Source organism: Aquarana catesbeiana, linkage group LG03, assembly GCF_042186555.1.
Source record: "Aquarana catesbeiana isolate 2022-GZ linkage group LG03, ASM4218655v1, whole genome shotgun sequence".
Taxonomy (NCBI): Eukaryota; Metazoa; Chordata; class Amphibia; order Anura; family Ranidae; genus Aquarana; species Aquarana catesbeiana.
Genome location: NC_133326.1, coordinates 619,436,200 through 619,459,473, shown reverse-complemented (window position 1 = coordinate 619,459,473; position 23,274 = coordinate 619,436,200). Strand labels below are relative to the sequence as shown.

Below are 23,274 nucleotides of genomic sequence, written 5' to 3'. Positions count from 1 at the left end.
GCTGGCCACGTGCAGCAGGGTGCGCGCGCCTGCTATGGCTCTTAAAGGAGCCACTGTACATATACGGCCATTTGAGCAGGGCTGCCAACCTGCCGCTGTATATGTATAGGAGCCGGTCGGGAAGTGGTTAAAAAATGGCTTCTTCTTGTGTTTTTCTGCTTCCTTGTAACATTCCCCGTTGAGCTCCCGATCCACCCACTTTCCCTCTCATTTCCATTTGTTTGAAATGAGCATTACACTTTAGCTGTGGTTATGTGCACAGCCCTACGCATACTACACAGCCCATAATCCATTTTAGGAGTAAGCAAGAGAGGCTGGCTATGTTCCTACATACAGTGGGACCATGGAGAACGAGTGGAATTACCCTCTAACAGGAAATACCATCACAGTAGCAAAAAAAAAAAAAAAAAAGGGATTTGGAGGAGGATGAGAGCAATAGAAGGAGCTTTTTTTGAGATAAGAACACATACTTTTTTCTTTATAAACCAGAATTTAGTGTCATCTAAAAGCACAATGTTTAACCCTATGTTGACAGCTGCCTCACATGAAATGAATGTATCCACTTGCCCTCTGGAAGATTTACCCCCCTTCATGACCAGGCCATTTTTTGCGATATGGCACTGCGTTACTTTAACTGACAATTGCACTGTCATGCTACACTGTACCCAAAGAAAATGTGTCCTTTTTTCCCCACAAATAGAGCTTTCTTTTGGTGGTATTTGATCACCTCTGTGGTTTTTATTGCTTGAGCTATAAACAAAAAAAAGAGCAAAAATTTTGAAAAGAACAACTATTTGTAACTTTTTCTTATAATACATATACAAAATAAAATTAAAAAAAAAAAAAGTTTTTTCATCAATTTAGGCCCATATGTATTCTTCTACATATTTTTGGTAAAATAAATCCCAATAAGTTTTTATTTTTTGCGCTAGAAACAAAAAAAAGCCGACAATTTTGAAAAACAAAAAAAAACAAAACAAAACAATATTTTTTTACTTTCTGCACAGCGGTGCGAATCACATGCGATTTCTGACATTGCACCAGTGTGAACCCAGCCTGAAAGAGAACAAAACATAACCAATACAGAACTGGGAGCTCTTTATCGTAGTGCAAAAACAAACACTTAACCTGCCTGCTCACAGTCTTCTTTTGAATGCACACGGTTTTGCACATGTGCGTGTCGGTGTACATTCCAGACACCCATACCTCCCACCATTCTGAGATAGGAATGAGGGACACCTACTAACAAATGTATGTAGCTATAGGACACACCCCCTGCCACGCCCCCTTAAAGGAGAATTATCCAATAAATAAATGAATAAATAAATAAATAAATAAAGGTTAATTAAATCCACAAGGACTTTTTTTTTACCAATACTATTCCTTTATATTGGCTTTTAGAATGTACAAATGCAGAAATTTAGACATTGGATGAAAGGTTTAGCACCGGGAAACTCTTTTTGAGAGATAAAAAGTGCATTTTATATATAACTATATAGATCAGACCAAAATGAGGGGGAAAGAGGGACATTGCTCCAAATCAGGGACAGTCCCTTGTAATCAGGGACAGTCCCTCCAAATCAGGGACAGTCCCTCGTAATCAGGGACAGTTCGGCGCTATGGACGCACTCCAGCTGTGCCGTAACATGGACTCGTGTGCACATGCGTGGGATGAGGTCATTTCCTGACTGGCCAATCAAAGCCTGGCACATGGAAGTATCCGGGGAGAAGATGACAGCGGCCAGTGAGCGATTTAATCGCAGCATCACTGGAATAAGGAGATGAGGTTTTTTTTTAGTTGAGTTCAGCTTTAAACCTCATGAACACAAGCTATGAGGACATCTGAGATCTAATATGTTTTGGAATGTTGTTGATGCTGTCTCCCATAACAACCAATCAGATGTTTGCTTTCATTTCTCTTCAGCATCACTTTGTAAATATGGTTGCTATGGGCAACCCTGGGCTGTTTTGTGTGTGTAGAATGGCTGCATATTGTTGGAGGTCATCGATGTCCTCCGTGATCATCTGATTTTAATGATGTGTACGTCCCTCCATCGCCTCCATTTCACGCACAGCTTTTCTATGTACAGCACACCCCGATCCCTTATCTTTCTACATACTGATATGCAAATACACCTCATTTACATTCCAATATTAATAACATCTTGCATATGCATGAAAGGGAGGGGTTATGTCGGGTAACAGTTCAAGGTAACGGGCGCAGAACGGGTTAATAAGATGGACGCCTTTTGTTTTGCCCGAAACTAAGATGGAGACCGCGGTCGCCCTGCCCTTTCTCAGTCACGTGCTCCAGCCCGCTACCCCAAGCGCCTTTACCCCGACCGCTCTTTGCCAGCCTTAACCGTGCGCTATTCCACTCACGTTCGCCCCTCCCTCCCCGACTCGCTGAATCCCTCCAACAACAACCTCACAGCCCCGCCCGGGGATTGACGTCACCGACCAATCAGGACGGGACCCCGGCTGGCGTACTCCAACTGGTTTCCTATCCAGCCTTAATCTTCTCGCGACTCCACCCCCGCCCCGTTTTCCACGACCTGGAGGCCCGCCCATAACGTGACCCACAACACAACAACCCCGCCCCTTGTTCCGGCTGTTCCGCGCGTCTCCCTCTGCGTTCCCCTCCGCTGTTCCGTCTTCCGCGCGCTATTCCCTCCGCGCTCTTCGGTTCAACTGCCTGTCCTCCCCCCGCGCTGTGTCGCGTAGCTCTCCCTCCGCCCGCCGCGCTCTTCCCAGCTTTCGCCTTACCTCCCTGGGTTTCAGTTTTCAAGATGGCCGCTGCATCAGCCCGGGGTGTCTCCGCGCTCCGCCGCTGCTGCCTCCTGGGACTCCCGGTAAGTGCTGAGCCTTCTGGCGCTCTTTCTCTGCCTCTCGCTGTCCGCTGCTTCTCCCGGTGACACGGCGGCTTTCTCCCTCACCGCCAGGCTCCACCCTGGGCCGCCTTCCCACCTCTCGCCAGGCCCCGGCCTGAGGCCTACGCCGCCTGACTGAGCCGGGGACTCGCGTACTGCCCTCACCCGGCCTATAGAACCTGGGGAGCGGTCAGTTCCAGGGGACCACCCATGACATACGTGACATCTATCTGACCCTATGGAGATACTGAGCGGCATTTCTGATGAGAAGGAGCCGGCCTGAGCCTCCGTGTGTACAGGCAGGACATAGAGCTGTGTGCTGGGGGACTGAGACCCCTCTACTGTTATAGGGGGGCCCTCCACACCGGGGCCGTACGCCAGGCGCCCCCTTCCACGCCGGGGCCCTACGCCAGGCGCCCCCCTCCGCGCCGCGGACTTACAGTCCCACCACTGTACATGGGGCTCCATGGGCAGGTGCTTCGCTTAATCACTGTGCTGGCACAGCTCCTCCACCGGGATCAACCAGCACTGAGGATCAGGCACATCCGCTGTACATGGGGTTCCACAGGCAGGTGCACCAAATTCTTACCGTGCTGGCACAGCTCCTCCAACAGGATAAACCAGCACTGAGGATCAGGTACATCCACTGTACATGGGGCTTCATGGGCAGGTGCAACACTTCCTAACTAGCACTGAGAATCAGGCATAGCTTCTGCACATGGGGCTCTACAGTAGGTGCACTGCTTCCTTACTGTGCTGGCCCAGCTCCTCCTCCACCAGGATCAACCAGCATTGAGGATCAGGCATAGTCACTGTACATGGGACTGCTCAGGCTGGTGCACCGCTTCATTACCGTGCTGGTACAGCTCCTATACTGGGATCAACCAGCACTGAGGATTAGTCACTGTCACCCACGTCAGTGTCCCGGTGTGTAGAAGTCAGTGATGGGTCCTTTGCTGCCTTTTCGAATCAAAGAATCAGCAGGATCCAATCAAAATTGATGGTACACCGAGACTTGTATCGGTTATTGGGTTTTATTATTTGAGGTTTTGCATGTGTAGAGCTGAACATACACTATACAATCTGATTGTACAGTCTTCTGTCGGGTGAACATACACATGTACAATCTCAGATGACCATATGCTATACAATCTCCATTAAAGTGGAAATAAAATTTCACAAAACACCTCCGCCTTCTAGCAATGCAGCGGTTACATTCCTTTCAGTCTCTTGGTTGACCTGGTGGTGGGGGGGTGACATTCTCCTGTGCAGAAGGTTCACACTATAGCCAATTGGATGTGGGTTTCCCCGCATCCAATTTGCATGTCGGAAGATAGTGAACGGCTCTCTGTGGCTCTGGTGCGAATTGCAGAAGAGTCCTGTGCGTCTTCTGGTCAGTTTCAGGTTTGAATTCAGCCAAATATTTGGACTGAAATCGGACCTGAAACGGGAAACAGGGACACACCGGACCCCTGCTGTGAGCCACTCTGTGCTGCAGTGTGAACCCAGCCTAAAACAAAACTTAACTCCCCACTATACTCACCACCTCTAGCAATGCGGCGGTTACTTTCCTCGTCAGCTACTGTCATCTTCTCCCCAGATGCTGATTTTTTTTTTAGCTCTTTTATTGGCCGGCGGGGGGCGCGACGTCATCAGGAGCATTCACACAGGAGCCAGTCGTTCTGGCACAGTTGCAGTGTGCCAGGAATGCATGCTGAGCTGCGCATGCACGGCTCAGTGTACATTCAGTAGAAAACTGGTGGCAGTCAGGTAAGTGTATAAGGCCCCTTTCACACGATCGGACCGTTTAGGTCCGCCTGTCAGTTTTGACGGCGGACGTGAACGGGCGCTCCATGTTAGCCTATGGAGCGCGGGAGGTCAGCTGAAACATATCCGCTGACTTCCGATCCGCTAAAAGCAGACGCATGGCCCTACGTCCGGATCCGTCGCGATCGGATCGGGTGAGATCTGACGAAAACGGACATGCTGTCCGTTTTCATCCGATCCCTCCATAGGCAACAGCGGCGCCTGACAAGCCCCTCCCCGCTCAGTGAGCAGAGAGGGACCTGTCATCCGCCGGCTCAGCGGAGATCCACGGAGAGATGGAAACAGAGTCCGCCTCGTGTGAATGAGGCCTAGTATGCAATGGGGGATAATTACTAAAACTGGTGCAGCAGTGCATTATAACCAATCAGCTTCTAACCTCAGCTTGTTTAATTGAGCTTTGGCACTAAAACCTGGAAGATGATTGGGTACTATACAGAGCTGCACCAGATTCTGTGTGCACCAGTTTTAGTAAGTCTCCCCCCTCAATGTCTCTTCTGCGGTAAAGAGCGTTCTTGCTTACTGTTTTCTTAAACATGAGTTTAGTTCACTTTTTAAATTGGGTAGTGTGTTGGGAATAAGCTTCACATGCACAGCTCGGTGTACATTCAATAGAAGACTGAAAACAGGCAGGTAAGTGTGCCTTACTGCAGAAGAGATATAGTGAGTCTCTTCTGCAGTAAAATGGTTTGTTTAAGGGGACCATTCATTGGGCAGTCTTCTTTAGATCTACCATCACCTATGCAGTGCGCGGCCTGCCTGATGCACATTGCATGGGTTGTCTAGGTGTGTCATTGTATGACATAGTTTTGGTAAATCTAAAGCAGATTGTATAATCAGGTTGTATTGTGTGTGGCTGCTTTAGACTTAACAAAACAATGCAATATGAGGACAAACCTAAACAATTAGTAGCATTTGTAACAAATCCGGTAGGCGCTTGCACTACATAGTTGGTGGTAGATCTAAAGACATCGGATTGCATAGTGTATGGTACCTTTTAAAGCTGATTGTACAACCTCAATTGCACGTACACTATACAGTGTAGTTGTACAACCTGCCCTAGCTTTACCAAAACTATGTAATATGAGGATAAACCTAAACCATTCAATTGGCATCAAAATCAGAATGGCCATTGCACCATCTGCCTGATGGTAGAGATATTGTTCAGTTTATTTTCAATCTACCAGCAACTATGTAGTGCAAGCACCTCCTTGATTTGATATGAATTCAGTTCATGTGTTTTTTCTTCAGTAAAGCATTGTCTAGGTTTGTCCTCCCATTATATGAATTTGGTAAGTCTAAAGGAGATTGTACAGTGTGTGACCAGCCTAGAGGAGAATGTATGGTCAGCTTAAAGTGGAGTTCCACCGAAAAATGGAACTTCCACTTTTTGGATTCCTCCCCCCCTCCGGTGTCACATTTGGCACCTTTCAGGGGGAGGAGGGAGCAGATACCTGTCTAATACAGGTATTTGCTCCCACTTCCTGGCATAGATCACCGCAGCGCTCGCAGTGACCTACGCCACTTCCGGCGCCTACACTCTCCTCGACCGCTGTATTCTGTGAGACACAGAACACAGTGGGGACCAGAGAGGATGCACAGCGCGACTTACGCACGCGCAGTAGGGAACCAGGAAGTGAAGCCGCATGGCTTCACTTCCTTATTCCCTTACCGAGGATGGCGGCGGCGGCACCACCAGCTGAGAGATGAAGGAAGGGTCAGCTTCGGCTGCTGACATTGCGGGCTCCCTGGACCGGTAAGTGGCCATGTATTAAAAGTCAGCAGCTGCAGTATTTGTATCTGCTGGCTTTTAATATTTTTTTTTCAGCGAGCCTCCACTTTAAGAGGTCGTACAATCAATTGCATTGTATGGTCAGACTTGAGGTTGGTTCACACGATCTGTTGAGCTGCGTAGATCCATGCATAGGGCACATACAAAACAATTGTTCTTTGTCACTTGTTCACATCACAACGCTGCCCTAAGGTGTGGTGCGCTGTATAAAAATGCAGCGCAATTCACCTCACCTCAGCGTGTTGCGGTGCATAGACTCGCATAGTGTCATCTTTGTGACACTACAATAAAGTTAAAAAAAAAAGTAAACAGTACCTTGCTTTGTAACAACCAATCACACAGTCCCTACAGAAAGGATGCTACCCCTCACGTGTTTGAGCATGTGGGCTGGTGTGAACAAGTCATTGTATCATTAGAGGGTACCCGACCTCAAACGGACAACAAACGTGAACGCAGAAGTAAGCAGTCACAGCAAAAGAAAAATGTATGGCCCCCGGGAGGTTCTTGCCATATTGTGTTGAGCAGCCCATAGATGGATCGAAATATAGCTGAATTCTGATCCGTCTATGGTCGTATTTCTGCTCAACGATCAACTGCTGTCGAAAGGGATGTTGGAAAATATCTCTGTTAGCGGCTGCAGCCACTAATCAGTGTTTCTGACAGTAGAGGAGTCCCCACTATAAGAATACAATATTTCAGCGGGAAGGATTCCTCCATCCACCTCGCTTTTGTTTATTTTTTTCCTCAGCCCGCCTCTATGGCCAGCTTTAGTGTATGAAGCATATTTGCACATAATGGGGACTTGCATGGCAAAGCGATCCTCTCAGTTCTGCAGTGTCAGCACTTTCCTCTGTCACCACCCGATCCATCTTCTGATCTTTATCCAGTCTTCGGCCTGTTGATTGGCCAGGTCTGGATGACATAACTCCTGTGCATGCCAATTACTTTGTGCTGGCACAGAAACATGCCGAGACTGTACGCTAAGCTGCGCATACATGGCTCAATGTACACCTTGGAGAAAAACAAAAACTGACAGGCAAGGAGAAACTTCTCTGACAGAAGATCCATGCACAGCCTATTCTGTTATAAAATCTCTACCTTACAGCAGGTGACGTACAGATTTTCAGCAGATGACGTAAATTATCACTGAGCACAATAGCTCTTGCGGGGAAGCTCTCGACAAATCTGGGTACCCTTTTGGGTATGGGCATTACCCAGAGTTGGGAATACACAAATAAAGCATCCAGTGGAGAGCACCAGAACAAATAATCAGTCCAAAATCTTTTATGCTAAAATTGGTTCATGGCAAAACAAATGACAAAATAGCCAACCTGTTTCGTGGAACAGGCGAAGCCCCTTTTTGTCAGGGATTTATATGATGGGACTCTAATGATGGTATAGTAACCAGGAGAAAGTAGAACTAGGGGCAAAACTTTTTTTCAGTTTGGATAGAGTAAGGGAGAGTTATTACCCTTGTTGGTTTATTTTTTGACAGCAGTGTCCAATTGGGGAGATTTTCCTTCACTTCCTGTACATAGCCAAAACAGGAAGTGAGAGGAAATCTCTACAAACTAAGGGGAATCTCTGGGGGGGGCGGGGGGGGGGGCAGGTCATTAGAATTGGTGTCCCCATTGGAAGATTTCCCTCTTACATTTCTGGAGACAACCCAAAATTTGGGCTTTTCTTTCACTGGTAAACAGGACAAATAGAGAAGGTGAATCTCTCTAATGGGGACGCAGACGGCAATAACAATTGACAGATGTTCTGATCCCTCTCCACTCTATCCAAAACTAAAAATAGTTTTAACTTTAGTTATACTTTAATGCTGTACAGGGCATATAAACACCTCAGTTCTGCACGGCATGATGCCTGTTTGTCAGAACTTCAAAAAAAAAAAAAAAAAAGATTTTAATTCCTTTTTTTTTTTTGGATAGGGCTTTAACAGTATAGTCTCAGGAGGAGATAGTATAAGATGATTGTAACATGTTTGGCCAGTCTTGACACCTTTCACTCCACTAGTTCTTATAACTTCCATTACCTCTATGTTCTGATTGAAGATTTTGTTTTGGTGGACTCCTTACCACAATAATATAACTATTTATTTGAAGCTGTATGTGGTTTTGTATTTTGGTGTAAGCCAGAACTTGTGCTGATCTTTTTATAGCTTTTGTGTGTGTGTGGTAGGTGGATCCCTGTTTTTATGTAAACTCCAAGTACTGGACTTTTATACTTGCCAAGTTTTTTGTATTTACTGAGGCTACAGCATAATCTGTCCAATAATACTGTGCGAGAACAGATACGTGTCATCTGCTGAAAGCTGGCATTCAGTTTGTAGGTGCCACCTAACTCGCATTTGGTAATGTGGCGCTTATTTTATCTGGAAGCAGACAGTATCATCTAGAATTTGGAAGCATGACAATCCAGTCTTGGACCTGGGAAGCACGTCAGATTGGACATTTACTTCCTTGACATCAGTAAGCGAAGCTTAGAAAACAGTAAAGCTGACATTTTTTTTTTTTTGTTCAGCTTGCCAGAATCTACCATGCTGGGCTATTATTGTATCCTGGAGACCGATGGTGGCGGCCGAACAGGGACTGCATCTGATTGGATGCAGCCATGGTTCAGGTGACAATTTTCACCGCAGTTGTTGGCAGCCTGTGCCAAATCTGGCTCAGAAAGCGTAGAAACCAGTGACAGCCAAACCAAAATTTAGCAGTGAATGTTTATCAGTGGCAGCCTCTATAGTTCTCTCAGCACAGGTGTACCTTAGAAGAAGTAGTCTGCTTATCTGTTTGCAGTAAACGAAAGCAACTTTGTATAATATATTTCAGTATTTCCTGGTTATTCTTGTTAATATTTTATGTAACATTGTACCTTTTTTTTTTTGTTTGTTTTCACAGATTTGAAGCTCTGTCACTTCTGGTTACTTGTTTCAGTATTTTGGAGAAATCGTAGTCGTCTCTTGCATTTGTGTGGACCTTTGCCTCTATAACAAGACTCCTGGACTTTGGCTGGATTGCGTGAAGAGAGTTTGGTGTGTGCTATGGTGAGCCAGCCTCCGGGCAGTGCCAGCCTCCTTTCCTCCCTCCAGGACCAGGGCTAAACCTCTATGGATATACAGTCATCATGGTGAAGCTGGCAAATCCTTTATATACGCAATGGATCCTGGAGGCCATCAGGAAGGTGAAGAAGCAGAAACAGCGCCCGTCCGAGGAGCGTGTTTGCAATGCTGTGTCAACGTCGCACGGCCTTGATCGCCACACTGTCTTGGAACAGTTGGAACTCAGTGTTAAGGATGGAACGGTCCTTAAGGTTTCCAACAAGGGGCAAAACTCCTACAAAGACCCCGATAACCCTGGTCGCTTGGCACTACCTAAGACTGGCAGAGGCCCGGGGCGGCCAGAAGGTTTGGACTGGCATAGGCTCTTGAGACGAGCATTAGAGTGGCTCGCTGAGCCAGGGGGTTCTACTCTGAAGAGCATTGAACGCTTTCTGTGGAGTCAGCGTGATGTGGGGTCATCCTTCGGTGGCAATACAGGTGCAGCTTCTGCTTTCCACCAGCAGCTAAGGCTTGCAGTTAAGCGGGCACTGGGTCATGGAAGAATCATGAAGGAAGGGTCCCTCTATAAGCTGAATGCCAAGGCAACAGAGGGCAAGCAGGGATTGGAATCATTAGCTTCCCTCCCTCCAGTTTGTCTACTGCCTCATGAGAAAGACAAGGTGAGTATGCGGCCTGTGTATGACCTTGTTATTAGTGGAAAAATAGACTTATTATAGGAATAATGCATAAAACAGGAGTCCTTGAAGCCATTTGGTCCATTGACCGTGTAAAGGTTTTTATACTGGTGAGGGGGAAGTCCATAATGGCTTGTAAAGCATATTTATGTTTTGGTTCTTTGTTCCAAGTTTGAGTTAAATTTGCACAAAAGATTGTGCGTGTGTAAATAGAAAATAGAACTTTTACTGTGGTTTTACAACCTACCTTGTTGGTTTGTATATCACTCTGTTCGCTGTGCCTTTTCTCATGGTGACCAGCTGTCAATCTCTGCTGTGCATGGAAACATCATAGGAGACAGACAGCCAGGACAACAAAACACACTAGCTCCTAACCATTTTAGCCTTGTAAAAGAAACAGGTGCAGGGAACAGATACAATATGTCCAGGCATGGAATCCGATAACCGGTGCTCTGGCTCAGTGTCCTCCACCGACTTGTAGTCAATATAAAATGATAAAGAGAGCCAGCAACTCTGATATTCCTGTTGAAGTCTTTATTGGCTACATGGTAGTGATATTAAAAGAAACGCATTGTGGCGAATAGCCTTAAAGTGATATTAAAGCCTTTTTTTTTTTTTTTTTTTAAATAACAAACATGTTATTCCTACCTGCTCTGTGCAGTGGTTTGGCACAGAGCAGTCCAGATCCTCCTCTTAGGTCCCATGCCGGTGCTCCTGGCTCCTTCCTTCCGAGTGCCCCCACAGCAAGCAGCTTGCTCTGGGGCCACCCAAGCAGCCGCACTCATGCCCCATGCGGCTCTGTGTGTCTCTTCACTAAGGATGAGCTCCGGCGTGTTCGCACACTCCATGTGCAGAGCCCACCAAGAAGTCAGCACTGTGCTGCACTAATCACAGGCAGTGAGACATTTCCCGATCTCTGCAGCCAAGCGTCGGGACAATGCCTCACTGCCTGTGATTAGCGCAGCACAGTGCCGACTTTCTGGCGGGCTCTGCACGTGGAGTGTGTGAGCACGCCAGAGCTCATCCTTACTCTTCACACATGGAGCCATGATTCAGCCCCGCCCCCTCTGTCTCCTGCCTGTGATGGCCAATGGCTCCTGCTGCTGCCAAAGGCCAATCAGGAGTGCAAGTCCCCAGAGAGGCAAGGCTCTCATTGACATGGATGGATCGAGAGGGGCTGCTGCTCACAAGATTTTTTACCTTCATGCATGAAGATAAAAAACCTTGTGCCTTTACAGCCACTTTGATCTTAGCCAAAACGCGTTTTTAGCCATGACCTTACTTTTCGTCATTGTTTCATTTTGATATTTGAGACGCATTGGTTAAAGCGAAGCAAGCAATCCAGTCCCAAGGGTTACACAGCTCTGCTACACAGCACTACCCTGTCTGGCAGAGCAGGAGACCTGCTTTTTGTCTGCTGCAGTCATGTAACAAAGGTCTTGTCCTGCCCCCACTCTGTCACTGGACAAAGGAAGGAAAAACCAGCTGACGGAATATTCTGCGTTGACACCTGGGCACTGCAACACACCCCTGCCACTTTGTGCTGCTTCTGCTCCTAGTGTCAACTCTTGTGTACAGACACTGCGGGAGGTTAAATCCTAGTCAGGTTCAGGTACTTGCATTTATTCATTCTCATAATGAATACAGATCTGTATTCATTTGTGTCTTTTATAGCTGCCTGGAGTTACTGAATTCCATAACAGAGCTTGTCCCCTTAGTACCATTCCCTGTTCTGGCTTACAGTGGCACTGGTTGGGATATTGAAGAAACGTAATGACAAAGTTGTGACAAAAAGGTTTCAGTTGTTGGCTTTTACTTGTAAACTGCCCTGGCTAGACAGCTGGCAGCCTGGTCACGGTGGCAATACATCTCTTGGTTTTAGTTAGTTTAGTATAATATATACAGTTCTCGCGCTCTCTCATATATATATATATATATATATATATATATATATATATATATATATATATATATATATATATATATATATATGAATCAGGACAAGTGAGCTCCTCAAAGTTAAAGATAACCCGGTTGTCTCCTGTCAGATAATGCTGACTTCTGTTAGAGATGAGCTTACGTCTATGTTTAGCTTGTTTAAAACTCTAATTGACAAGAATTAAGTCCCCTCAGAGGGTCCATGTCCAGTTAGGACTTCAGCCGATCCTAGCGGAGAGCAAAGACTCTGAGGCTGAAGCCGGATCTGCCCATTCTTCTCCGGAAGAATCGGGGTCAGATACAGCACCCAGGGATAGAAAATCCGCAAGGGGCTCGAGGTATAAGTTATCGTTGGAAGATGTAGATGACTTCTTAAAGGCTATCTATACGACACTTGATATAGAAGAGAAGGTACAATTGTCTAAACGTGACCTTATGTACAAAGGTTTGCATAAGAAAAAGGCTAGAGTTTTTCCCGTGCATAGTTCCCTTCTTGATACTATCAAGCTGGAGTGGGAAAATCCAGAGAGAAAACCTTTTCTGCTAACCTTAAAAGAATGTTTTCATTTGAAGAGGACACAGCGCAGCCATAGAACAAAAATCCTAAGTTAGACGCACCTCTTTCAAAAGTTTCAAAAAACTCGGACCTAGCGTTTGACTATATGGGCACGCTTAGGGATCCGATGGATAGAAGAGGTGATACCCTTCTTCACAGAGCCTGGGACTCAGCCATTGGGAATCTTAAACCAGCTCTAGCCTCCACTTGTGTAGCCAGAAATTTAGAAGTATGGTTGACACAAATACAAACACACTTGTTGGCAGGTACCTCCTAGAGAGAAGATTCTGAAATCTCTCCCTCTCCTTTTTCGTGCAGTGGGGGTTTGGGCTGATTCTTCTACAGTCGGTAAGAATGACAGCTAGGACCTCGGCCTTAGTAAATTCGGCCAGAAGCCTATGGCTTAAAACCTGGTCAGGCGACGCTGCCTCAAAGTTGCGCCTATGTGGTCTTCCCTTTACAGACGATCATCTTTTTAGCCCAGGTCTGCAAGAGGCGCTGGAACGCACGGCCAATAGAAAAAAGGCCTTTCCCGAGAATAAGTAAAAAACGACAACCAGAAAGTTCTTTTCATGGCCAAAGTAGGCAGCAAGGTCCTAGAGAAAGGGACAATAGGCCCAAAAAACATTGGTCAGGGCACAAGGGCAGAGGTAGAGGGGGCGTCTTGTTTAGCCCTCCTCAACAACCCGCCAAGCCACAGTGACTCGTGTCTCCCAGTTGGAGGAAGATTGAGGGCTTTTCTTCCACAGTGGGCAGCAGTCACCTCAAGTCCATTCATCCTGGACCTAGTGACCAATGGTTACAGGCTGGAATTTTCTTGCCAGCCCCCAGAGCGATTATTGGTCACCTTCCTTCCCCAAGATCGGGTAAAAGCGAGGGCCCTGGGTCTCCAAATTAAAGACTTTTAGATCAAAAGGTCCTGATCCCAGGTTCCCTGGTTGGATCAGGGCAAGTTATTTTATTCCCATATATTTGTCATCAGAGAGCCATCAGGAAAATATTGGCTTATCCTGAGCCTCCAGTCTCTAAACCATTCGATCAGGTACAAGCACTTTCGTATTTTCGTATGGAGACGAAGATTCTTGAGACTAGCGGTCAGGATGGGAACAGATATTCGGCACTTTCAATTTCAAGCCCTCCTCTTAAGTCTCTCCTCAGCCCCACGCATTTTTACAAAGGTGTTGGGGGAAGGCTGGCTCAGCTAAGGTTAAAGGCGATAACTATTATCCCTTACCAGGATGACCTCCTAGTGGTGGCGGAGTCGTACCAAAAGTTATTAGCTGATCTCCAGACAGGACTTCCTTCAATCTCCTACGCTGGTTAATAAAAAAAAGAGCAGTCTTTCTTAATTCCAGCCCAGAAAGTGACATATCTGGGATACGAATTTTGCTCAGTAGACCAAAAAGTTTTTCTCCCATAGGAAAAGATCTAAAAAATGATGCAAACAATGTCAGCCTTACAGAACAATCAGTTGGTCTCGCTGAGAGAGGTTTCAAGAGCAGTGGGTCTGACCTCTTGCTTTCCCGCAGTGCCATGGGCAAGATTTCATCGACGCCCATTACAGCTGTTTCTACTAAGGAACTGGGATGGAGACATAAGTTCCCTGGAATCAAGAGTCTTGTTATGCTCCAGAGTAAAAAGAAGCTTGTGGCGGTGGAGGACACACCTGCACCTAACGAGGTCTACCATGGTCCATTCCTATAACCCAGAGGATCACAACGTATGCGAGTTTCTGGGGATGGGAAGCTCGCCCACCTCAGCAACACAATGGCACAGGGAGAATGGTCCTCAAGGGAAGCAAGAGCTTCATCGAATCAGAGAGCCTTGCAGGCATTTCAGACAGAAATCAGGGGTCACAGTCTCCATATTCTATAAGAACAATATCGCTACGGTTGTGTACCTTAACAAACGGGGAGGTACGAGGAGTCGGATACTTCGTTTTATTGCCCAGGAGATTTTATCATGGGCAGAAGGGAATCTAGCCTCAATTACAGCAGTGCACCTGAAGGGGACAAAAAACTGTCTGGCAGATTATCTCAGCTGCTACCGGGTATGTTGAGACAATCGGTCCCTTCATCCTGAAAATCTTTGCGGGTCTCACCGACAGATGGTGATGTCCCGAAGCAGACCTGTTCGCAGATCAGAACAATCACAAGACAGAAGTTCTTTCTCTGAACCCAGTGGATCGATCATTGGGGATCGATGCTCTGGCAAATCCGTGGCCATTTGGCCTCTGTTATGCCTTCCCGCCGATCAGGCTAATTCTGGAAGTCCTCCGGAAGTTTCTTCTAAAAGAAACAGATCTTATCCTAATAGCCCCTTTCTGGCCCAAGAGGCCATGGTTTTCCCTGTTAGACTCTGGTCTCAGAGCCTCCACTGAGTCTTCAGAAGAGAGAAGACTTATTATCGCAGGGTCCAGTGTCGCACCCAGAGGTGGTTTCCTTAAGCTTGACGGCCTGGTATATGAATAAAAGATACTAAGCACCCAGGGGTTCTCTGACAAAGTTGTCAAGACCCTTGTAAATTGCAGAAAACCAGTCACTAGAGCCATATATTCCAAGGTTTGGAAGAAATTTAACTTGTGGTTATCTGTAAAATCTAAGATTAACTCATGATGTTCCTTCAATTTTGGATTTTTTTCAAGAGGGTGTCGACAAAGGTCTTTCAGTTAATACCTTAAAGGTACAAGCGGGAGCTATCAGTGTTTTTCTCCAATTTTCTCTCTTGGAAAATCCCACTATAGCTAGATTCTTCAAATCAATTTCTAGGTCCAGGCCAGTAGTGGTTAGAAGTTGTCCAACCTGGACCTGTCCCTGGTGCTTCAAACTCTGGTAGAATTCCCTTTTGAGCCCCTAGAGGATATTTCAGGTTAAAGTGGGGTTCCACCCAAAAAAACAAAAACACATAAAAAATGCCTGTTGCTAGGGGGTCCCTCGTAGTCTGCCCCTTCCACTGCCTGGGCTGGTGACATCACTTCCCCCTCGGCACAGGAAGGGCTCAGCTCTGCTCCCTCCCTCCTGTCAATCATCTGGGACCCATTACAGTTCCCAGGTGACTGAGGCCAATCATGGCGCGTGGCGCCGCTCGTGCATGCGCAGTGGGTGCCAGGCTGTGAAGCCACAGCCCGGCGCCCACAGTTGCAACGCTGGCGCCGCTGAACGGAGGGGGAGACGAGTGGGGCTTCGATCCCCCGCATCGCTGGACCCAGGGACAGGTAAGTGTCCAATTAAAAGTCAGCAGCTGCAGTATTTGTAGCTGCTGACTTTTATTCATTTATTTATTTTTTTTAACCGGCCCCTGGGTGGAACTCCTCCTTTTAAGTTACTTGCCTCAAAAACAATTTTTCTTGTGGCAATTACCTCAGCTCATAAGGTAAGTGAGTTACAGGCCTTATCAGTGAGGGAGCCTTTCCTCACAATTTTTGAGGATCGGGTTGTTTTGAAAACTGATCCAGAATTTCTGCCTAAAGTGGCCAGTACATTCCACAGATCCCAGGACATTGTAATGCCAACCTTTTGTAGTTCGCCAAAGGGCGACCAAGAAAGAAAATTTAGTTTTTTAGAGATGAGAAGGATTCTTCTCGTCTACCTTGAGGTCACCAAGACCTTTAGAAAAACAGACGGCTTGTTTGTCCTCTTTTCAGGAGCACACAAGGGAAAGAGTGCATCTAAAGCCACCTTGGCTAAATGGATAAAACAAACTTTTTCTGAAACTTAGAAAATTCACTGCGCATTCAACAAGAGCCTTGTCTGCATCTTGGGCTGAGGGGGCTGGAGCCACACCGGAACAAATTTGCAGGGCTGCCACATGGTCCAGTTTTTCGACCTTCATTAAACATTATCGCCTGTATCTTCTATCTGCTCAGGAGCAGGCGTTTGGTCGTAAAGTCCTTCAGGCAGTTGTCCCTCCCTAGACTGGTAAGTTCTGGCTCATCATCTCATTGGCTGTCCTGGAAGACGCTTAGAGAAAAGCCGAGTTAGACTTACCAGTAACTCCTTTTCTGAGAGTCTTCCAGGACAGCCGGATTCCCACCGGGTTTTGTCTTGAAGTTATGTTTTATTATGCATATGTTTTACAGGGACGTCCTACGTTTCTCGAGAATACTAACATGGGGCCTGGAGGACCGCCCTTTTTACCTGGTGTGGGTTACCGTGTTTCCTGTCCAGGTAGGAGGAGCCCTAGGTCTCATGGGCTGTCCTGTAAGACTCTCAGAAAAGGAGTTACTGGTAAGTCTAACTCAGCTTTTTTTTTACTAGTAATGGCGGCGATCAGGGATTTTTAGCAGGACTGTGACATTACGGCAGACAGATCGGACACCTAACTGACGTTTTTGACACTTTTTGGGAACCAGTGATTACAGTTATCAGTGCTAAAAATATGCACTGTTATTGTACTAATGACACTGACAGGGAAGGGGTTAACATCAGGGGCAATCAAGGGATTAAATGTATTTCCTCGGTGTGTTTACTAACTGTATGGGGGACTGTGTGACTTGGGGAAATGCACAGATCCATCTTCCTGCATAGCAGAAAGACAGGATCTTTGTGATCTCCCCTGTCAGAACAGAGATCTGCCTGTTTATACAGGCAGATCCCGATTCTGTCACTGCGGGGAACAATCGCATCGAGTCTGCCCCACCCACTGATTGGCTCCCCTGCTGGCCAGTGGGCATGTGCGCCCACAAATCGCCATGTATGGGCTGACTTACAATGACGGCGATTCGCGGGAAGCAGCCACATTGCCACAGTATAACTGTGGTGGCTGGTCCTTAACTGGTTAAAGCACTGCAGTGCCATTCATTTTGAGTAGCACCCCAATGCACTTAAGCCTAGGTTCACACTAGTGCTGCTGCATAGTCATGTGTTTTGCATTGCATTTTTGTAGTTCAGGAGGCTGGCTATTGAACACAAAACCCTGCCAAAATGCACCAAAAACTCACGCACATGTGTTTGTGCTCCCATTGAAGTCTATGAGGCCAAAAATACACTATTCACCAAAAGCACTTACATAGTTTCCAAAAAAATGCACCATGTTGCATTGATGTAAATGGCACCATAGAGAATAATGTGATTTCCATTGTTGTGAAATATAGTATGAAGTGGATCTGAACCTAGGCTAAGATGGCGTACATGTGTTGCAAGGCATGACAGCACACCAGAACGTTTGTGACACGTCGGATAAGTCCTTATCCATGCTGGGTGTGTAGCCCCGATGCAAGAGACGACTCCGGTGTTTTGGTGTGAGTGGAAGACACTAGTGCAGCGTACAGCCCTTCTGCCTGCAGCCTGAAAAGCGTAAACAGGCTAAAAGCTGCTGATTCTGGACAGTGCAGTGGTACTAACATTTACATCCCCGGTCACAACGAGCGCAACATTGAAATCGTGCTAATTCAAGTGCCACTTGAAAGACATCTCTGCGACTCCATGCACAGATGTATATGTAAGTCGCACCTGAACTTGCAAAAAGTAGTGCAGGAACTACTTTTAAGTTGGTGCGACTCCAACGGAGAGAAGTTAGGGTCTGCTCTGTGCAAAAGTATAACATTTGTTTTTAGTTTATTTAGGGGAAAAAGAAAAAAATAGCCTTTAGGGCTCTTTCACAAGGGGCGGATCAGTGATGATCCGCCCCGTGAACACCCGCTTGCTCAGCGGGCATCGCTCTGCCGATCCCCGCTGAGCAGGAAGATGACAGGTCCGTCACTGCACACAACAGCGACGGACCTGTCAGAGCGCCGCTCTCCCCTATGGGGGATCGGATGATGACGGACCGTAGAGTCCGTCGTCACCCGATCCGATAACGGATGGAAAGGTAGGGTTTTCCTCCGTTACACTTTTCAGATCGAAGTGGTTCGGATGTCAGCGGACATGTCACCGCTGACATCCAACGCTCCATAGGGATACATGTATGTCCATTTTTCATCCGAAAACGGAAGGATGAAAAACGGACATACGGATCCTCTGTGTGAAAGAGCCCTTACAATCGCTTTTAGGGCAGTATGCTTCCAGGGACAAATGCCTAGAATGCAAGCAGCCTGTGTCCTGAGTCCATGCTGTCAACCCTGGGTGCATACTGCCCTAAATGTTAGTACCGCTCAGTGCACCCACCAGCCACAGAAGCTGTCAGCCTCTCAGTGTTTTACAAGCTGCCGGCAGTGGGGCTGGATGCTGCACCAGTGCTGTCTGCCTGCACCAAATTGTTGCAATCTCATGTATCAGGGATAAATGCGTGTGCATAATGCTTAATTAGGACTTTTTGTTGTAAGTCTATTGACTTCAATGGGCTGCATTAATGCAACACACTTTAAAGCAGTAGTAAACTGCTCCAAGAAAATAAACAATCTGTCCCCCTGCAACGATGCCATAATGTGCCAGTATGTACCCCATATATCACGGTATGATAGACTTACCTGCACACGGAGCCTTCCAGCGCAACGCTGTCACGGCTCCCTGACGCTTTCATCTTCACTCTGTCTTCCTTCCGGGTTCGCGGGCTCTGGCTGTATGAATGGCCAGGGCTGCGATGACGTCACTCCTGCGCATGTGCGGGGAGCCCTGGCACAGAGCTCTGAGAGTATGACACTGGTATACCGTCAGTGTAAATATCTCCTAAACAGTGCAAGTTTAGGAGATATTCTCTGTACCTAATAGATAAGCCTTATTATGGGCTTACCTGTAGGTACAAGTTGAAAAGTAAACTTTACTTTAACAAGTTATTCAACGTGCATTATTGCACCACACAAATGTAAATGTGCCTTTTTAAAACATAGGTTATTGTGTAACTTTACTAATGTAATCAGTGGGTGATTCTACTTGCTATTATCTGAACTGATTATTTGGACTTATCTTTTTGGTTAGAGTTAAAAAATGTGGGCATGGGCTATACTATTAGTGTTATGGTATGTGATTCTGGTAAAAGGTTTGGGTCAGGGAGAATAAAATTATCAAGTCTGCGTGTATAAGCTTCAGCTCACCAAGCATTTAAAAAAACAGGACGGGGGACCTTGGCAGGTGTTAGAATCTTTGGATTATTTATATTATAGGGAAACCCCTTGACATGGAATCCTGCAAAACAGACAGCACTCCTAACCACTATCCAGGCGTAAAGCAGAACTGAGTGTACAAAATCAAACCTTGTGAACAGGCAGACCTTTTATTACAGAAGAGACATACATTCCCTGGAATGCATAAAGACTGTCTGGGACAGATTTTGCAAAAGTATTTCATGTTCTAAAAGTTGGCATGCGCCAAATTCACGGACCTGCCTAGAACTTATATTGGAATTTGGTAAGGCTGCTTTCACACTGAAACGTTTTACAGGCGCTATAGCGCTTGTACAGAGCCTCTCCTCTCACTTCAGTGTGAAAGCCCGAGTGCTTTCACATTGGAGCAGTGCGCTGGCAGGACACCAAGAAAGTCCTGCAACCACATCTTTGAGGCGCTGTAGGAGCAGTGTATGCACTGCTCCTGAAGCGCCCCTGCCCATTGAAAATGCGCTTTGTGGGCTCTTTAACCTTTTTTCGGCCATTAGCGGGGATTAAAAGCATCCCGCTAGCAGCCGAAAAGGGCCGCAAAAATTACAGTAAATCGCTGCTAAATATAACTGCGCTTTACCGCCGACGCCCCAGTGTGAAAGTAGCCTAAATGCTGCACCACTTTTAGAATGCTTGCGAGACATTTTGCCAAAATCTGTGGGCACCAGTTTCTCTCTGTACATCAATGAAGAAGTTGGTCTTGGCTCCACATTTGTAAGACTGTAAGTATGTTGTTTTGAATTTGGCGCAGTCATTGCACCACAATGTAAAAGTGGTGCATTGTAGAACTACCTGAATTTGGTGCATGTTGCTGTCAGAACCAAAAGTCTGGCAAATGCTTCATGAATTTGGTGCAATACATTAACGAGGGATTAACACCAGAAAAGTGGTGCAGCAGCTTTATTGAATTGCCCCCATTGTCTCTGTTGCAATAAAATGCACTTGTGTGCCTATACACAATCCTCAGAGGAATGTACACAGGTGTGCAAGCGTAGCTCCATTTCCAGAACCGTGCCAGTATGAATGACTCCTGCGCAGGAGTGACATCATCCTACACTAGCCAGTCAAGATGGGCAAAGCCAGGCAGAAGATGCATGCGCTGGCCTTAGACCTATTTCAGGAACTTTAGTTGAAGTGTAATAAGTGATACTAAAGTCTTTGTTTTTAGAGCAAAAAAAAAAACAAAACATGTTATTCTTACCTGTTCTGTGTAGTTGGTTTTGCACAGAGCAGCCTGGATCCTCCTCGGGTCTCAAGCCAGCGCTCCTGTCTCCTCCCTCCCTGCCGGATGCCCTGCAGTGAGGTGCTTGCTGTCGGGGCACCCAAGCAGGTCCCGATCCCTCTGTCTCCTGATTGGTTTTCTCTGGCTGTGATTGATTGACAGCATCTCCTGTTGCTGCTAAAAGCCAATCAGAAGTGTGAGTCCCCAGAGAGGCAAGGCTCCCATGGACATCACTGGATCGAGAGGGGGTTCAGGTAAGTAATAGGGGGGGTCTGGGGAGGCTGCTGCTCACAGAGAGGTTTTTACCTTCATGCATAGAATGCATGAAGATTAAAAAAAAAGCTTGTACCTTTACAACCAATTTAATTCATGTCGGTGTGGCTGCGCATATCATGCAGTGGTATGCAATGCTATCCATTGAGGTGCATTAAAGTGGTATTCCGGGCAAAATTATACTTTGTAAAGAAAAATACCCCTATAATACACAAGCTTAATGTATTCTAGTAAAGTTAGTCTGTAAACTAAGGTCTGTTTTGTTAGTTTATAGCAGTAGTTTATTTTATAAACTTACAGCAGGCCATCTTAAGTGTGGGCATCTGAAGCCAGACTGTATTTCTTCCTGGATCTCATCCTTGCAGATCTCGCACATGCTCATTGCAGCACAAGCAGTGTAATAGGTTTCAGCTCAGGTTTCCATAGCAACGGCAGTGTCAGAGGAAGTTGCCGCTCCTTCCCAGAAGGCATTGCAAACAGGAAATGATGCGATGGGCCATGGCCAGGGAGAAGGAAGTGAAAAATGAATACAGCAGATATACAGTAAGTGCTGAGAAAAAAAAATATATATCCAATTTGTTTACAGTGCACCGTTTAGTGAGGGATGCTGAAGAGTTGTAAAAGTGGGTGGAACTCCACTTTAATATGCAGCATGTCTGCATTTCCTCTCACTGTATTGTAGTGTGAATGGGGCACATAGAGCACAGTTGTTTTCTAATGTGCCCTTATAGGGCGTACACACGGTCGGACTTTGTTCGGACATTCCGACAACAAAATCCTAGGATTTTTTCCGACGGATGTTTGCTCAAACTTGTCTTGCATACACACGGTCACACAAAGTTGTCGGAAAATCCGATCGTTCTAAACGCGGTGACGTAAAACACGTACGTCGGGACTATAAACGGGGCAGTGGCCAATAGCTTTCATCTCTTTATTTATTCTGAGCATGCGTGGCACTTTATCCGTCGGATTTGTGTACACACGATCGGAATTTCCGACAACGGATTTTGTTGTCGGAAAATTTTATCTCCTGCTCTCAAACTTTGTGTGTCGGAAAATCCGATGGAAAATGTCCGATGGAGCCCACACACAGTCGGAATTTCCGACAACACGCTCCGATCGGACATTTTCCATCGGAAAATCCGACCGTGTGTACGGGGAATTAGAGTGACTGGCGTTCTTCCAGAGCTGAAAAACTTCTGTTCTAAAGTTTACGTTGGAGGACTTCATTTAAATAGTCCTAGCACTCCTAAATCCCTAAAGAACTGGGTACACTAATTTAGCATCAAATGATATTTTGAGCATTTGCCAAACTTTACACAACTTTCCATATTGTCTGTACTGTGTGCAGACTGTGTGCTTTTTGCCAAGTGTATTTTCCAGTTGTTTCCTGCTGCACTCATTGGAACTAAATATGTTTGGGCTTTAATGTGAATCAACATAAATTTATCTGGCCAAAATACCCAGATGGCTGCTTTTTCTTCTAAATGTATCTACCATTAAATGCTGTGTCTTTTGTTACCACGGCAACAGCAACTTGGGTCGCTCCTCTCCATTACTGGTTTATTATTATTATTATATGTAATATGAGAGAAGAATTTACCTTAAAGGGAAATTTATATCCTATTTTAGAGGCCATCTTATCCTGGGACAGGGAAGTGTTCAACATTCTTGCTAAAAACATGCAAATCAGTTGTTCTCATAGATTATCCTTGTGCATTCAGTCACTGAATGGTGTTGGGTGGAACAGTAACACACGTTCTCTGTATTTAAGAGATGGCTCAACTTGTGTATGTAATGAGCATTAAATATGGCCACTCAAATATATGAATATACTTAGAAAAGAAACCATGAGATGAGCTAGGTTCAAACTGATGCAGTGCAATTTTGATTTCAGTGCAGTTTTTGTAGTGCAGCTGCGGTTTTTGATACATTTTTAATGCATATTTTACCGCTGGGACTCATTCCTGCTGTCAGTCAGCAGCGAAGAGTTACTGGAGCCCCACCTGCCAGAGTTGATGTAAACGGAAGAGC

The 23,274-nt window shown here is 46.1% G+C and overlaps 1 protein-coding gene across 2 annotated transcripts in view; it reads left to right on the top strand.

Moving 5' to 3' along the window:
* Nucleotides 1-2,719: 2,719 nt before the first annotated feature.
* KAT6A (lysine acetyltransferase 6A) overlaps nucleotides 2,720-23,274 on the top strand; it is a 90,385-nt gene continuing 69,830 nt past the window's right edge. For both annotated transcript variants that reach the window (XM_073622318.1, XM_073622317.1), the window contains exons 1-2: nucleotides 2,720-2,852; nucleotides 9,387-10,206. In XM_073622318.1, coding sequence (XP_073478419.1) covers nucleotides 9,613-10,206 — 594 coding nt within the window. In that variant the 5' untranslated portion in view covers nucleotides 2,720-2,852; nucleotides 9,387-9,612. The remainder of the gene's footprint in view (nucleotides 2,853-9,386; nucleotides 10,207-23,274) is intronic.